Raw genomic sequence first — 16943 nt, 5'->3', positions numbered from 1 at the left:
CATATTAGTAACTTCTAGACTGGAGTATTGTAATGTGCCCTACATGGGACTGTGCTTGGGGTCATTTTGGAAGCTGCAGCTAGTGGCTAGGAGGTTTAGTGGAACATTCTACCATGCAAGATTACACCAGCATGGAAAGAGCTGTTTACTACTGAGCCACATTTTAAGGTATTGTTGCTGACATATAAAGCCTTGAACAACTTTGGGCCAGGCTGAGCGAGCACCTACTTCTGTATAGACCAGCCCATTCATTAAGGTTATTGTTGGAGCCCCCCACGCCCCCGTCACACTGTGTTTAGCAGAGATCCATCTTATGGCAGCTCAAAGGCCTTCTCTGTGGTGGCCCCCATCTTGTGGAATGGCCTCCCCTTAGAGATTCGGTGAGCACCTACAGTACAGGTGTTCCACCGGTTAGTAAAAATGTATCTATTTATTTCTGGACAATGATGTTTAGTCACCAGCCAGCCTATTGAATTATTGCATTTTGAATATTTGCTGTATGTTTTATTGTGGTTTTATTGTATCAGTTTTATTTCGTAAAGCATTTTGCTACCTTTTTTGATAAAAGGTGGTCTATAAATAATTTTAATAAATACATTTCCAGCTAAGTGGCACGTAGCTGTCAAGGATGGAAAGACCGCTACTTGAAACACTGTCAGTAAGAGTGGACAGTACCAGGCTTGATGGACCAATGATCTGACTGCTTATAACTGAATTGCCGACAAATCAAAAGACAAACATGAGAACTGCCTTGCTGCATCTTTCTAAAAGTTAATCTTTTAGGGACTGCCTTGTACTCATCGATTGTAAGCTGCTCTGGGAGCCTTTTTTGGCTGAGGAGTGGGATAAAAATACTTTAAATAATAAATAAATAATCTCGTCTGACAGTCTGCTTTATTAGTGGCCGGGCAGATTGCGGGGCTTGCAGTAATGCTAGCAGTAATAATAATAGCCAAGTGCTGTTGTTTGGCTGCAGCAAGCAACTGGAATAGTGAAAACGGGCAATGGGGGGTGTATCCTAGGGAGGGAAATTGTCGAGGTGTGGGATGTCCCACTTGACTGGGGTTACTTAACATGCCTCATATCAGTCCATACGCTTTCTCCTTTCCCCCCCTCCCCACGAAGTGCTGACCAGTGGCTGTCCTGAAAGAAGCTGCCAGAAAGCTCAGCAGGTGCTGAAAAAGATCCAAGGCTGGTCCGATGACGAGATCCCTAACAGGAGTGAGCTGGTTGGAAACCTCTGCAGTTGCATTGGCAATGCTCAGATCGAGATGGGGAACATGGGGGCGGCCTTGCAGAGCCACCGGGTGGATCTGGATATTGCCAGAGAAAAGTAAGGAAGGAGCAACACCCTGTTTGCGTCTGTGCAGGAGGCCAGGCCATACTGGTATCATATGGCCATGGTCGCGATTTTATCACATTAGTCCAGATATTTTTGGATCCTGGGATCCCCAACTTTCATTAATTAAAAAAAAGCGGGGAGGGGATTCACAAAGCACAAGTTTCTAGCCCTTAAGACTGAAGAAAAGTTTGGAAATATGCAAGCAGTGTTGGTGGTATTTCCCAAACTGGAGATGGCAGATATGTGCCTATCTGTAGGTAGAAGGGGCTTCACTATTTGGTCCAGCTTCTCTCCACCCTGTGACTGCTCTTCCTCAGACCATACACCCTATCAATCCCACAAGCTCTATCCACTTTCCTCCTTTTCTTCAGTTCTTGCCAAAGTGTCTTTGAAACCTGGAGCACAACCATCAAAGAACAGTGATCAAAAACTGGTACTTTTTTTTACTCAGCATGGTATAATTTGAACATAGAATTTGGATTTTTTGGTGCAATGTTAAAAAATAAAAGGGAACTACTGGAAGACAGTGATACTGCTTAAATCATGACTAAATGAGTGCATCTGATTTTGGCCATCACGTTTTAAACTAACATATCACCAGCTGGCACTATTCAGAAGGAGGGCAAAATAACTTCTTTTCAACACTTGAGAGGATGAAGAACTGCTTATGTTTAACTTAGTTGAAACAGAACGCATGAGGTGAGGAGCTGCTGTAGAGGAGTTCAGTTGTGAGTTTTCAATCCTGCTCTTCGAGCTTCTCATTCCCTTCCACTGGAGACTGTACATCTTCCAGAAATGGTGTAAGATTTTTTTAAAACATTCAAATAGTTTTTTGGTGCAGGGATAGGATAGAATAATTAGCATGGGATTGGAGAAGTTGATAAGATCAATCAGTCAATAAAAATTACACAGAACTTCCGCAGGTATACTGTTAAAAACCTCCCCACCCCCCAGATCCCTCAAAAGACATTAATGGCAGGTGATGTTAGCCTGTTCATGCGCAACTTAGGTCACACATCCCACATTTTGAACCTTAGCTTAGTGCTGCAAAGGTATTTGTCCTCCTCTGGACTTACAGCAGAAGGTCATACTCAAGAAGAAGCAAAGGTAGATTTTATGGGGTTCATTGCAAGGTCAGCTGGCGTTTCCTACTATCCATCAGTTCAGATGCTGAGGGCTTGGAATAAGGAGCAGAAAAGAGAAAGGGAAAGCAAAACTAGCCACAGAAACCAAGATATTTTCTAGCTCACCCACTCATTGCCTGAGGTCTGGGCCTGGTCAGTACTTCAGGGGGAGACCTCTTGGGAACCCCAAGTGTGTTATCTTGAGCTTCATCAAGGAAAGTCAGGATATTGGTGTAAGAAACATCTATACTAGCAGCTGAGACACCATTTCAATTGCGCTCCAAGTTCGACTGAGCTGTTGTGTACTGGGGCAGTCAGAGAGGTTTATTTGGCTCCACTCCAGGCTGATTTATCTATTTAATCATGCCTTTCTGCCCAAAATGGAGAGCCTTGTGTGGCGCAGAGTGGTAGGCGGCAGTATTGCAACTGAAACTCTCTCCACTACCTGAGTTCGATCCCAGCGGAAGCTGGTTTTCAGGTAGCCAGCTCAGGTCGACTCAGCCCTCCATCCTTCCGAGGTCGATAAAATGAGTACCCAGCTTGCTAGGGGGAAAGGTAGTCATGACTGGGGAAGGCAATGGCAAACCACCCCGCTATAGTCTGCCAGGAAAACGCCGAGGAAAAACGGCGTCCCTCTAGGGGTCAGTAATGACTCGGTGCTTGCACAAGAGGAACCTTCTGCCAAAAATGGCATGCAAGGCGACTTACTTAATATATACTTAAAGGGGCAGATTCCTTATTTAAAATGGTTCACTTCTGCACCATATAGCTTCCCTGTGGTATCTCTGGCATTTTGAGCTCAAGCTGACTGGCAGAGGAAGGGGATGGAACAGGATGAGAAACCTACATGTATTTTGGAGGATTTGATTTTGCTCTCTGACACTAGGAGTTTCTCTGATGCTCTTTCTCTCTACTGCCAAGGTCCCTTGACTTGCCTTCTTTTGACACAAGGGTATTGGTTCCTCAGGAACTGCGAGATTTAGGAGTCCAGTTTTATGATGGTTATCATTGGCTGAGCCATGTTATTCATAAAATGATTGTGCTCACCAGTGCCTGAAAAGTTCAGGACTAGCCTAGCCATTAAAAGAAGTTCAAATCACTGTTGGTTGAACAGTGCTGGCCCAGAATATGAGTGAGAAGAGGATCAAACTCTTATAAGCATCCTTTTCAACAACAGCCAGCTTCTTCATCCCTTCCTTATGTATTTACTTCGCCTCCTTCTCAGCTGGTTTCTTTCAGTTCTACAATGACACTAGAATGCACCCAATATCTGCTCTGCCATAATGCCCCACCATTTCATCTTACGTTCATTTATTGTTGACATCTGTAAACTGCTGTATGGCCAGAATATCTTCATCAGAAAGCTGCATAGTATTTTAAAGCTGGGCCTGCAACACAGTTTCTATATAAATTGCCCTGTGCCAAATTTTAGACTATAAGCATCTTGGGGCAGAGACCTGTTGTCTTGTTTGTGCCTCTGAAATGCACCACATTAATGGTGCACTGTAGATTAATGCAGCGGAGGCAAGGTACAGGGGTGGGGGAAGGAGGATAAGTCAGAGGTCTCCTAGCATGTTTTGAGGTAGCAACCCAGCTTTTCCATCTCTTGCTTTTGCCTTTATTGCAGCTACCTGACTGATGCCATCTCCAGAGCCCTTGACAATATTGGCCGAGTGTATGCCCGCATGGGCAACTTCCAGGAAGCCATTGAAACGTATGTGGAAGCCCAAGACTAATGAAGCCTTCTTGTCTTCTTCAGGGAGGATGGTCTCAAGCCAACCCATTTGCCTCACCTTAGTTCTGTAATACTGTAAACTGAAACTGGTTTAATTATCATGGCGTCCGGTTGGAGGACTAGTGATCTCTAAGAGTGAATTCTCAACACTCAAATTTACAAGTTATAACTCCCTGAGAGAAGCAGTGACATAGTAACAGAAGCTGATTTCCACCAGTATGCTGTTAAATAGGGATGAGGGGATGGGAGTATAATGCAGCAGTTGGGAACTGGTGGCCCTGCAGATATTGTTGGATTCCAACTTCAGCTTGGCCAATGGTAAGGGATGATGGGAGTTGTAGTCCAATAACATCTGGAGGATTACCAGTTTCCCAGCCCTGATCTAATGCATGCCACTGATTAGGAAAGGAATTTCCCAAAGGGTGAGGGGTACAGAAAGCTTTCTGTGATGGGCAGGGAGGTACAAAGTACAGAAATATTCACTGATCAAAAAACCCTGCCCATTTAAGACCAGAGTTAAGTCTATCTCATGTTGGCTCAAGCTCCACAAAGCCAGGAAATTGGAAGCTAAGGCTAATGCCTTAACGGACGTGCCCCGTGATCAGTGATAATCTACAATGCCACAAACTATATTTGCTTACAACTTACCCTCCCTGCACCCACATTTTTCCTTTGGATGTGACCCAAATCCACATGGGGAGGATGGGCTGCCTGGGACCAGCAAAGATGGCCCATGTTGTCCTGGTCCTGTATTGCCTCATGAAGCAGCTGAGCCTTACTGGTTGCTAGAGGAATCCCTCTGTGAGTTGACCCGTGCCAGTTGTTGCTTACTTGAGTAGCTGGCAGGATGGGCTAGACCGTCAGAGGGAGGGAGCCCTCTTCTGGCAATAAGGCTAGATGCTTCTTAAGGCAAGGCAGGACCAGGGGAATGTGGGGCGCCTTTGCTGAACAAGGAAAAGTGTGGGTGCCTGGAAGGTATGTTGTAAACAAGCACAATGTGTGACATTGCACAACATCATAACTGATCATGGGGCACGTCAGTTAAGGCATCAGCCTTAGCTTCCAATTTCCTGACTTTGTGGGGCTTGACTGAACATGAGATAGCCTTACCTCTGGCCTTAACCCGGCAGGTTTTTTATCATGGAATTTCCCTGGGTTTTGAAAAGGAAAAGTGTAATTATCGTATTGACAATTCTACCTTCTTCCCAATGTATTTGAATTTGCTTTCTTGCAAATTTACCTATATGATAAATGGGATTATAAATACTTAGCTAATGGTAATCAAGATTTCAGGAATCAGGATTCTAAAATCTCAGGGAGAACTTCCAAAGACAGAGGAGGATGCAGACAGTTGCCCTCTGCATGTAGGAAGTGATGAGAGCAGTGAGACGAGGGTGGAGCTAGCAAGCTCATTCCCGCTTCCCTTCCGCACATGGAGAGCTTACACATAATGAGAATGACTGAATAGGGCTACATTCTCACAACCATCTTAATCAACATACATAGAGTGTGAACATACGGTCAGGGTAACATGTGAATATACCCCTAGTATAAGACACGATCCTCGCATGTTCTTTCCCCACTACACAAAGTAAGAGTAAGGATTGGGACCCCTGTGCTGCATTTCTGCTTTCAGAAAGTGATGTGAGGCCCTGATCCTTCTGTTCCCACCACCTGTGCATTCCATCCCCACCCCTCCCAAATTTTCTGAGGGTCAAACTTCATGTTACTTTAAACATGTAGCTAGGTGTATGTTTTTTCTTTTTTACTCAAAAGCAAGCTCATGGGACCTCATATGGGTTAGGACCCAAGAGTGGTGGGTGGGGGAATTCATCCTTTGTTCTATGCCTGCAATTTACATTAGAAGTGGATGCCTTTGGGGCAATGTAAATTGGAGGCATAGGGTGCCTGATCCAGATTGGAAACGTGGGGTGGGAGAGGGCAAAGAATTAAAGCCTCCTTACCCACCCACCCCATGCTAGGGTCCCAATCCATGTAGTCTCACCTTGTGTGGCCAAATTCCATAACTAAAGGAATGGGCCTGACATGGAGAAGCCCTCTGCAATATTTTGTTTCTAAAAACCTTGGTGTACTGGCAGCATTTTAACTTCAAATTGAAATTAAACATGCCCAACATAACTATGCTGGCAGTTTCTGCCATAGCTCTTTCATGTGGAGAAGAATTTTGAACCACTACTCTGAATTGTACCAAACCAATTAAAGGCACACCTCCTCAATAAGCGAGAATAACGTACATCAGTAGTTTTCACCAACATTTGAAAGTAGAGTACAATTGTGTCAATTTTCAGCAATTATTAACTTGCTGTACTTTTAGCAATTTTTATCAGATTGGTTTGAACTTTTGCAGACCTCATCATGTAGATCATGGATCCCAGGTTTCAAGTTATTAGTCCAACAACTGACAGTTTTATAAGCAGTAGAATTGTGAGGCTTGTAATGACGGAACTTTTTTTTTTGGTGTCTCACCTTAACTAAAGAGGCACTTCCATGCCCCTTTAATGTTACTAGAACTTTCCGCTACTAGCTTTCTCTCAAACTTGGCTCAATGTATATGGATAGTAGCAACAAGTAGCAATAGGGTTGGCAGGTCTCAGGGTTTTAGGGTCTCCAGAGGAAGGACACTCAGGGTGAGGAAATGGAACAAGGGGCCAAGTTACTTTCTGCCAAGTTGAGAGCTTTTGCTATTAGCTTTATCCATAATGCCACAGCCCAGCTAACCAGGCACTCCTAGGCTTTGCCTCTTGATCCACCAGCTGCTATCTCCCACCCCCAACAAATGCCACTAATCTCCACCCCTGGCCTGTGAGGCACCACCCATTAGGTCCTAGGCTGCACCCTCTGAATCTCAGGATCTGAGCCTCAGGAGACCTAGCAACCCTAAATAGCAACTGTATGGAAATGGATGGTAGGGGACAAGAGTTGATCCTGAGGATGGCTGTGTGCAACTGTTGGCGTAGTGATGGGCTTAATGGGGGCTTGACTAAAGGCCTCTGGGGGGCTCTAGTGTTGGAACAGTCTAGAAAGCTGCTTTCCAGGAACTGGTTGCAAATTTCTGTTTTTATTTTGCAAAGCTGGGAAGAGAAGATTCCACTTGTGAAGAGCAATCTGGAGAAGACTTGGCTGTTCCATGAAATTGGCAGATGCTACCTGGAGCTCGAAAAGGCAGCCGAGGCTCGGGACTATGGTGAGAAGTCCTTGCAGTGTGCAGAGGAGGAGGGAGACGTTGAGTGGCAGCTCAATGGCAGCGTGTTGGTGGCACAAGCACAAGGTGAACCATTTTGCACAAACTTTGCACCTAAACACTAGAACTAAACACTAAAAACTTTCTTCACTAGCAGGGCTGGGTCTGTTCTGAAATTCTGTAGGGCTGGCACTTCTTTCCTGACAGAAGTTCATTTACCATTAACCACCCTGGGATTGTCACTGCCATGGGACTGTTTTACGATGAAAGGCAGGATATGAAAAACTTAATTAGTAACTAATGATGGAGAAATTCAACAAGAGCAGCATTGCCTGTCATGGAGCTGCTGTGATATGGAAAGTTGTCTCTGCTACGCTTTGCAGTACATCACAGGAGCTTCTGTTAGCAAAGCAGCTGGCAATCTCAGGGTGCACATTTGCTTTGAGGCTGCAGACAAGGCCAACTCACCACAAGGGCAAACTAAGCACCTGTCTGGGGAGCTGACGTTCCAGGGACGCCTGCTTCCATGTCTCGGAAAGTGAGTCACGACCTCTGGAGACAGCAGCTTGTGAGCTGTTTTTTTTCCATCATCCTCTGCTTTCCAGGGAACATGGTGCTCTCCTAATCTCTGTTGTATACCTAGAGCATAGACATTGTTGTTAAGGGTAGAAGTAGGAAGAAGTAGAAAGGTGAGATATTAAAAAGGTCCTGGTCAATCCCTGCACTTTTATTACAGTGTAAAATGAATGAAAGCAGGGGGAATATCCTATTTTTCTGAACATCATCACAGGAGAGTTTTAATAATCATCTGGAAATGTGTCAACAGACGGAGATTAGTTGTACAGGTTTCCCTGAAGTCCATAACTTGTTGATTTTTACTTTGCCTTTAAAAAAAATAACCAAAAACATTATTAATAAATAGTGAAACTAGAGGATTTCCAGACAGCAGTCACATACTTTGAAAAGGCTCTGGAAAAGGCGAAACGGATCCATAATGATGCAGCTCAGCAAGCAATCATCATTGTAAGTGTTTGGCTATAACCAAGAAGAGGGGGGTGGCAAAAAGCAGGGGAACTGTGAGAGATAGGGGTGGGTGGGATGGAACCAATAATTTTGTATTCTTGGTAAAAGTCAAGGCCTGGGCTTCGCAAAGTGTGGGTTGTGACCCCACTGGGCTTGCTGAAAGGGAGATGTAGGGCCAAGGCGTCCTTGTCAGCTGTTGGATCGGAACCAATAGGCTGAAGGTAAACTAGCACAGGATGTAATAGCCAAGGTGTCACATGTTTATAGTAAATATACATGTGACATAATATATAAACATATTATGAAGTATAATACATGAAATGAATGTATATGAATGGTGTGCGTGTACATATTTACGAACTGGGCGAGCAGGGTCGAAGTGCTGCAGAAATGACGCATAAGATTGGGCAGGGGCATGAAGGGTGAGCACAGAAGAGGCGTCACAGGCAACATGGGCACTGTAGTGGTATTCTCAGTAAAGTTTCCTGGTTGTGCGTGGCAGGAAGATTGTAAGTGCAGAAGGGGGCAAGGGTCACAATTTCTTAAAAGTTTAGGAAAGCCTGCAATAAAGAGGAAAATAATGCCTTCATGCCATAACACTTTCTATACTGAAGATGCAGTCTTGGTATTAAAGGGGAAATAGATACATTTATGGGAGAACAATGATTAGCTGTGATAGCTAAACAGACTCTCCCTGTTCAAAGGCAATTCTGAACAATAGGTGCTGGGAGAAACAGCAAGGGAGGATTGCTTGTGGGCTTTCCAGAAGCATCTGGCTGGCCACTGCTGGAAAGAGGATGCAGGACTCGATGGATCCTTGGTCTGAGTCAGCAGGGTTCTTCTCATCTTCTGAGAGGGGTATATGCACTGGTCCCTGTGCCTACTAAGAGTCTACACAGTCCTCTCCTCTCTCTTATTGTATCCTAGTGCTGTGATCAAACACTTTAACCGATTCATTGATGCACTCCTCCTCTGCAGTCTACCTGGCGGCTCATATACATGGAACTTGCAGATCACCTGACCTAATGGTTTCCCCATTAGGTCAGGTTAACTTGCTCATTAACTGGCCAGCTTGCCACCACTGCCTCTGCTACCCTTCCACCAATGGATAGGACTCAGGCATCTGAATTTGCTCCATCAGATGTATCCCTCCCCTGTGCCGCCCTCTTTAAGAAAGAATGAAGCAGGGTTCTAATTCCCCACTGTGAGGATGCATACTCATGGTAACAAGTATGTGCAGATTGCACTTTAAAGGAGCCAGAAGTAGTGCGGGGAGGAGAGTTTCTCACGAGGCCTACCTCAGGCTGCCCATTTAGTTATCCTGCCTACTCTTGCAGGCCCTGGATGAAGCCAACAAAGGGTTCATCAAAGAGCTGAAAGAAGAACAGAGACGTGAGAGGATGCGCGAATTGAGAGGTCGGTTCACACACCAAGCTGTATGCCAGGCGTGGGGAACCTTTCTGGGCCCAGGGCTCGGATTCCCACTTCTCTAGGCCCAGCCTGGCAGGCCGGATGGCAATGGGGCGGGGGCCCTCCCATGACATTCTCAAGTTCTCTGTGGCCACTTTCCCACTCCCCTCCTAGAGGGTGGCTCAAAGCTCCTTTCTGCATGGAGAAAGGGACCTGGCAAGCAGCTGGAAGAGCAGTTCCTTCAGCTGCCAGCTGAGCTGTGCACCCGGGGAACCCCACTGTTAGCTCTGATCGCTGACTGGGGAGACCAGTAGGGATTCCTCTCCCCGTGCGAGGGAAAAGGAGCAACCGTTCTTTCACGCTGGGAAGCCCGGCCGTATCTCCAACCAGCGATTAGGCTGGGTTCCTTCCCCAGTGCTAGTGCTGGGAGAGAGCAGGGCCTGTGAGAAGGGGCAGGAGTCTGAGGGAGCCTCTGTGGGCCAGATGGAGAGTCTGCATCCTGCTCCACGCACAAGATTCTAGGGCGTCCTATGGGCTATCTTTATGTGCATGGTGTAAAGAAGTAGGCTTGCTAACTGGCTGTGGAGTCAGCTTGGGTGTTGTGGAGTAGGGTCCCCTCAACTGCTGTGCCTGAAATTCTGTTGATTTAATTTATTTATCTCTGGGCAGTGTACAAGCAAATTAAAAACATAAAACACAAACCATAAATTTTTCACTCCCAGGGCCTGCTTGAGAGAGCTGAGAATGATTGAGTCACAAAACGTGTCAGATGGAGGCAAAGTCTGGCATAATTAGCTGGAAACTGCTGATAATATCAGATTGATATCTGATTCTCCTTTGACAATTGCTAAATTCTTTGCCATGCTTACTTCCTTATAACGGGGAGTCCCATAATTCAGCTTTCCTCAAGTTAAGCAGAGACATTGGCTCCAGAGGTATCACCACCCAGTCTTCCCATTTTGGGAAGAATCTACTATTCACAGGCTCCAAGTCTGGGTTTCTAACATGGTGCCCATGGGCACCGGTGTGCCCACAGATACCTCTCTTGGTGCCCACTGGGCTCCCTGCCTCTCCTGCCTTTAATTTTATTTTTTAAGGTTATTTTAAATTATTTTGAACTCTGAAATTGCCATGCTACAAAGCGAAGTCCTGCCTTTTATTTGGGTTCAAAATCTTTTATTTGGGTTCAAAAGAGTAGTTTTGTATTTTGGAGCTCAGACCCCGACCTCGGCCTTGTACTTAGGTTCTTGGGCAAGTTACATTTCTTTTAGTCCCACCAGTTTGCCTTCTGGAAAATAAGTGTTTTGTGACCAGCTACCGTGGCAGCTATTTTCTGAATGAGCAAGCCCCTCCATGGCAGCCATTTTGTGAGAGTGCCCACAACACTCTCAATTTCAAATGTGCCCTCTGACCCAAAAAGGTTCGGGATCCCTGCTTTAAGTAGGGAAAATGTTTATATTATCCCCCCACATACACACAAACACAGGCCTCTCAAAGTCTTCTTACTCATCTCCTGTCATTTCTTCTCCCTTTCTTCTTTCATACTTAATTTCTATCCAGTTAAGTTGCCAATTTCTTTCATCTCTCCCCCCTGCTGCTTTTACATTCACTTCCTCCTGTCCTTCCTTTTTATTCCCATTTTTCTAAAATTACCATTATCATAATCATTATTGTCATTCTTAAAAATATCAGCCTTGCTCTCCAACCAGTTCCCACTGTCATGCCTGCCTAGGTGGTATGCATGGTGCAACCATGGCACAGGGTGGTCAAGCGAATTGGCACTGGGCAGTCTGTAGTGCTGAGACTTGTCCGAAAGTTGGCTGAATAGAATCATAGAATCATAGAACAGTAGGGTTGGAAGGGGCCTACAAGGCCATCGAGTCCAACCCCCTGCTCAATGCAGGAATCCAAGTCAGAGCATCCCTGACAAATGGCTGTCCAGCCTCGTCTTGAAGGCCTCCAGTGTGGGAGAGCCCACCACCTCCCCAGGTAATTGGTTCCATTGTCGTATTGCTCTTACAGTCAGGACGTTTTTCCTGATGTTCAGCCGGAATCTGGCTTCCTGTCACTTGAGCCCATTATTCCGTGTCCTGCACTCTGGGATGATCAAGAAGAGATCCTGGCCTTCTTCTCTGTGACAACCTTTCAAGTACTTGAAGAGTGCTATCATATCTCCCCTCAGTCTTCTCTTCTCAAGGCTAAACATGCCCAGTTCTTTCAGTCTCTCTTCATAGGGCTTTGTTTCCAGTCCCCTGATCATCTTTGTTGCCCTCCTCTGAACCCTCTCTAGTTTGTCTGCATCCTTCTTAAAGTGTGGTGCCCAGAACTGGACACAGTACTCCAGATGAGGCCTAACCAGTGCTGAGTAGAGGGGAACTAGTACTTCCCGGGATTTGGAAGCGATGCTTCTATGAATACAGCCCAAAATAGCATTTGCCTTTTTTGCAGCCACATCACATTGTTGGCTCATATTCAGCTTGTGATGGACAACAATTCCAAGATCCTTCTCGCTTGTAGTGTGGTTGAGCCACGTATCCCCCATCTTGTAACTGTGCATTTGGTTTCTTTTTCCTAGGTGCAGAACTTGGCATTTATCCCTATTAAATGTCATTCTGTTGTGTTCTGCCCAGCGCTCCAGTCTATCCAGATCACTTTGAATTTTGTTTCTATCTTCCAAAGTATTAGCTATCCCTCCCAATTTTGTGTCATCTGCAAATTTGATCAGCATTCCCTGCACCTCCTCCTCCAAGTCATTCATAAAAATGTTGAAGAGCGCTGGGCCCAGGACTGAGCCCTGCGGTACCCCACTCGAGACCAGCTGGTAGGTCCCGACACAGAAACACTGCAATAAACAGTGATAAAACAGCAAATAATAAAACCAGCAGCAAAACTTAAAAACAATGCATATTCAACTAGAATAAAAACGGCAAAAAAATAAAACCTGGTGCCAAAAAGAACATAGTGTAGGTGCTAGGTGAGCCTTTCTGAGGAGGGCATCCCACAGATGGGACACCACCATGGAAAAGGCTGTCTCTTTTGTCACTGCCCACTCACCACATTTGGTGGGGGCACCTGGAGGAGGGCCTCAGACGATGACCTTGGGGTCCGGGTAGGTAAATATCAGAGAAGACGCTCCTTCAGGTAACCTGATCCCAAGCCCTTTGAGGCTTTAAAGGTCAAAACCAGCACTCTGAATTGGGCCAGGAAACAAACTGGCAGCCGGTACTGGCATAACTTGATTGAATCACCCAGTCCCAGGTAACAGTAGCTGGCCTATATTGGATAAATAAAGTGTCTGGACCATTTTCAAAGGCATCCTCACTGCAATCATCCAAACAGGAGGTTACCAGAGCATGAATAACGGTTGCAATGCTATCTCTGTCCAGGTAGGGTCATAGTTGGTATATCAGCATAACCTGATAAAAGGCTGCCCTGAGCCTAGTGACAATGAGGTCTAAGAGGACTTTCTGAGTCCTGACATAGGTATGCTTTTGAGAAAACCTACCGATGGAATGAAAAGGTGTTTCGTTCCAGAGTTAAAACTAGAAAGCATCAAAGCCCAGACCACATCAAGAATCTCCCTGGCACACTATGAAAGATGCTCAGAGTCTCCTAAGAATATAGGAGAGCAATAACACCATGGCATGAGTAGCCATCACATGCAGCCGATGGAGACGACAGGTGATGGCCAACCAGTAGCACCAGAGTATAGAGCAACCATGCCATTCTTCCAGGTATATAACTATTTTGCTGTAAAGTAAAAGGGGGAAAAATAGAAAGAAACCAGTAAATAAAGTCCTCCTCCCCCAAGAATCAGAAGCTGACTAATACAGGGACAATTCATCATTAATCCCCTCCCTCTCCCTGCTGAACAAGCAATTAAGTAGGCAAAACCTGCAAATAGGAAGCTTTTAATTAAAGGCACAAAAACCCTGAAAAGCCTCAATAGTCCACACTGGACAGACAGGCACCGCAACAGCATTTTAAAATTTAAAATAATCACACATCAGGACTCGAAACGACTATGGGAAGACAACTCAGTAAACACTAGAATGCAACATTGATACAGATATCTTGTACTGCTATATCAAGGCTGACCTATAGGTGGTAGCATCTCTCCAGTTTCCTTCTCTTTTGGGTAGGCTGGTCAATAGATAAACTCCCTCTCTTTGCTCTTGGCTACTATGTTGTTTAAGTTATTTGATCTTTAGGCTTACATTTCATTTATTAGTGATGTACCCTGATTTTAGTGGCTTGAATTTGTTGTCCTGCATCTCTCTCTCTCTCTCTCTCTCTCTCTCTCTCTCTCTGAATCAAAGACTTAGGGATTATCCAGTCTGCTTCCTCCCCTTCCTTCCCACTCCACAAGGCAGGAATCTCAGTGCCCACTTTCAGAGAGAAGTCACATTATAGTAAGACATTGCAAGAGAAGGTGCAAAGGAAAAAAGACGACTCCCTTCCAAGCTCTGAATGGGAAGCAAAACTCACCCACTGAGTCTCCCCATAGCCTGAGCTTCAGAATTGCTGTGGTTTTAGCCTTGGGCCAAGTGCTCTTCTTCACAACCTCATCATCACAGTCCGTGAAACAGGAACAGGCACGAATGGCCTTACGCCAGAGGTGGGCAACTTGTGGTCCTCCAAATGTTTGGCGTACAACTCCCATGATCCCTTACCATTGACTATGCTAGCTAGGACTGATGGGGATTCTAGGCCAAAACACATGGAGGGTGACAAGTCGTCATCCCCCCCCGCCCTTAAACTATGAGAGTAGGGCTGCATTCTACAATCCTAGAGAGGATCGATTCTGATATTTTATTTCCTTCCTAGAGTTCGAAGAAGAGGAGGAAGAAGAAGAGGAGGAGGACGAAGAGAAAGAAAGCAAAGGGGGTGCAGATGATGCAAAAATAGCAGAGGAGGCCACAGGAAAGGAAAAGGAAGAGTCTGAGAAAATGGAATATGAAGGAGAGAAACAGGTATTGGGCAGAGAGGGAGGCGAGACACCTACTTCTAAGGATGGGGAAATCCAAGAGATAGAGGGAGGACAGACACAAGGAGAAACCGATGAGGAAGGAGTGACACAAGGAGAAACCGATGAGGAAGGAGTAACACAAGGAGAAACCGATGAGGAAGGAGTGACACAAGGAGAAACCGGGGGAGAAACTCAGAGAACAGAAGAAGAGGATGACACAGAAAAGCAGAGCGAGGATATTCCAGGATGAGGCCTGTGAGCGTTTTTAAGCCTGGAATTGTCTTTGTCTTGGTCATCCATTTCGCTCCACAATATTTTCTCCCCAAGTCACTCCTGGTGCCTTGCAGAGCATTCAAAAAGAACCGTGTTGCTTCTGAATATTTTTGAGGGGGTTCCAAAAATACAGGAAATGTTATAATTTCATGCAAGGACTCCAAAAGTCCACTCCAGAAGTCCATTATTTGCCTAGGTAATTCAGATAAAAGGAACTGCTCTGACAATTAAAGATCCTTCAAATGCCACCTGTAGTTATATATTGTAATGTTTGCTTTTCACTGCCCAGCTTTATTTATTTAAAGTATTTTTAGGCCACCTTTCAGGACAGGAACCCTCCTGAGGCAGCTTACAATAAAATCTGTATTAAAAGTAATAAAATGGCAAACTTTCATAAAAACAAACACCAGCATAAGACAGAACCTACAGCATAAATTACAGCTACAAAGCAAAACAGTCTAGTAAAACGTAGTTAGGGGAAAGCCAGAGTAAACAAGTCAGTCTTCAAATCCTTCCTAAAAGCCTGCAGTGATGGAGCCTAATGGACTTCCACTAGCAACGCATTCCAGAGGTGTGGGGCCACTGTGGAAAAGGCTGTCTCTTGTGTACTTGTCCACCTAACTGCTCTCAAAGGTGAGCAGCTGAGAAGGGCCTCTGTTGCTGATCTTAAAATGCAGGCAGGCTGATATGGGTGAAGGGAGTCCTTCAAGTAACTTCATCCCAAATCATTGAAGGCTTTAAAGGTCAAAACCAGCATTTTGAATTGGGCTTGGAAATGCACTGGTAACCACTGCAGCTGGCACAGTATAGGCATTATATGATCTGATCACCTTGCCCCCACCAACACTCAGGTGGCTGCATTCTGCACCAACTGACGTTTACAGACTGTCTTCAAAGGCAGCCCCCCATACAGCCCATTACAGTAGTCCAGCTTGGACTACATTACAGTAGTCCAGTTTCCATCCCATAACCGCAGCAAGGCATTTTCACTATTTTATTCACGTGCTGCATTGACTGTTAAACTGGCAAAGGATAACTGAGACAAAGTCTGTCCTCTTCAGAACAGGGACACAGCTTGTGTATGAGCCGGAGGACACAATCCTATGGGGATAGTCGGTCGACTATCCAATGCAGGGCGAGCGGAGCATGGGGGGATCCTCTCCTCCATGCTCCAGCTGCCCTTCATTCACGGCTAGACAGCCGACTTTGGCTGTTCAGTCGGGGCGCGTTGGGAGCAGGGGGGAGGGCGGACAGTGCATAGGAAGTGTAACAGCACTTCTCTGGTTCTCTCCCCACCGCCAGGAATGCCCCCTTTTCGCCCGCTCCGTGCTGCTCTTCTGAGTACAGAGCCGGGGACGAAGTGCGCAGCCTATGAGGCAGCGGGGAGGGGGTGTGGAGTCAGGTTTCTGGGAACCATCTCGGAGCCCTGGCTCAGAGCTTGGTTCCCAGAAACCGAAAAATCCTAAGGCTGTCTAGACACTGTCTAGCGGCCCTAGGATTGTGTCCTAAGCTGGTAAAATGCACTTTTGGACATCGCAGCCATCTGGGCTTCTGCAATTAGTGCAGAGTCCAGGAGGACTCTGGACTATGTGCTTGGTCCTTTAGGGGAGTGCAGCCCCATCTAAGAGCAGTTGTATACCTTCATCCAGAGTAGTTGGTTTTCCAATCCACAGTATTTCCATCTTGTCCGGATTAAGCTAGTTCACTCTCATCTACCCCCAAACAAGACTTCCACGGCCTCCCTTGGATGTGTAGATAGAAATGAGAGACAGAGCCAAGTATCATCCACCTACTGATTACATTTCAGCTCAAACCTCCAGATGACTTTCCCCAATGGTTTCATGTAGATGTTAAAAAGTGGACCA

The 16943-nt window shown here is 45.7% G+C and overlaps 1 protein-coding gene across 2 annotated transcripts in view; it reads left to right on the top strand.

Annotated features, from left to right (window-relative positions):
* The window catches only part of ODAD4 (outer dynein arm docking complex subunit 4), a 29829-nt gene extending 14356 nt beyond the window's left edge, over positions 1-15473 (top strand). For both annotated transcript variants that reach the window (XM_084804399.1, XM_084804400.1), the window contains 6 exons: positions 1126-1333; positions 4094-4180; positions 7294-7490; positions 8326-8426; positions 9764-9842; positions 14664-15473. In XM_084804399.1, the coding sequence (XP_084660525.1) occupies positions 1126-1333; positions 4094-4180; positions 7294-7490; positions 8326-8426; positions 9764-9842; positions 14664-15055 (1064 nt within the window). In that variant the 3' untranslated portion in view covers positions 15056-15473. The remainder of the gene's footprint in view (positions 1-1125; positions 1334-4093; positions 4181-7293; positions 7491-8325; positions 8427-9763; positions 9843-14663) is intronic.
* The last annotated feature ends 1470 nt before the right edge of the window (positions 15474-16943 follow it).

Source organism: Heloderma suspectum, chromosome 6, assembly GCF_057233095.1.
Source record: "Heloderma suspectum isolate Gila_16-S chromosome 6, 16-S_ref, whole genome shotgun sequence".
In the NCBI taxonomy this organism is placed as follows: Eukaryota; Metazoa; Chordata; class Lepidosauria; order Squamata; family Helodermatidae; genus Heloderma; species Heloderma suspectum.
This window is presented reverse-complemented; position numbering and strand designations above follow the sequence as displayed.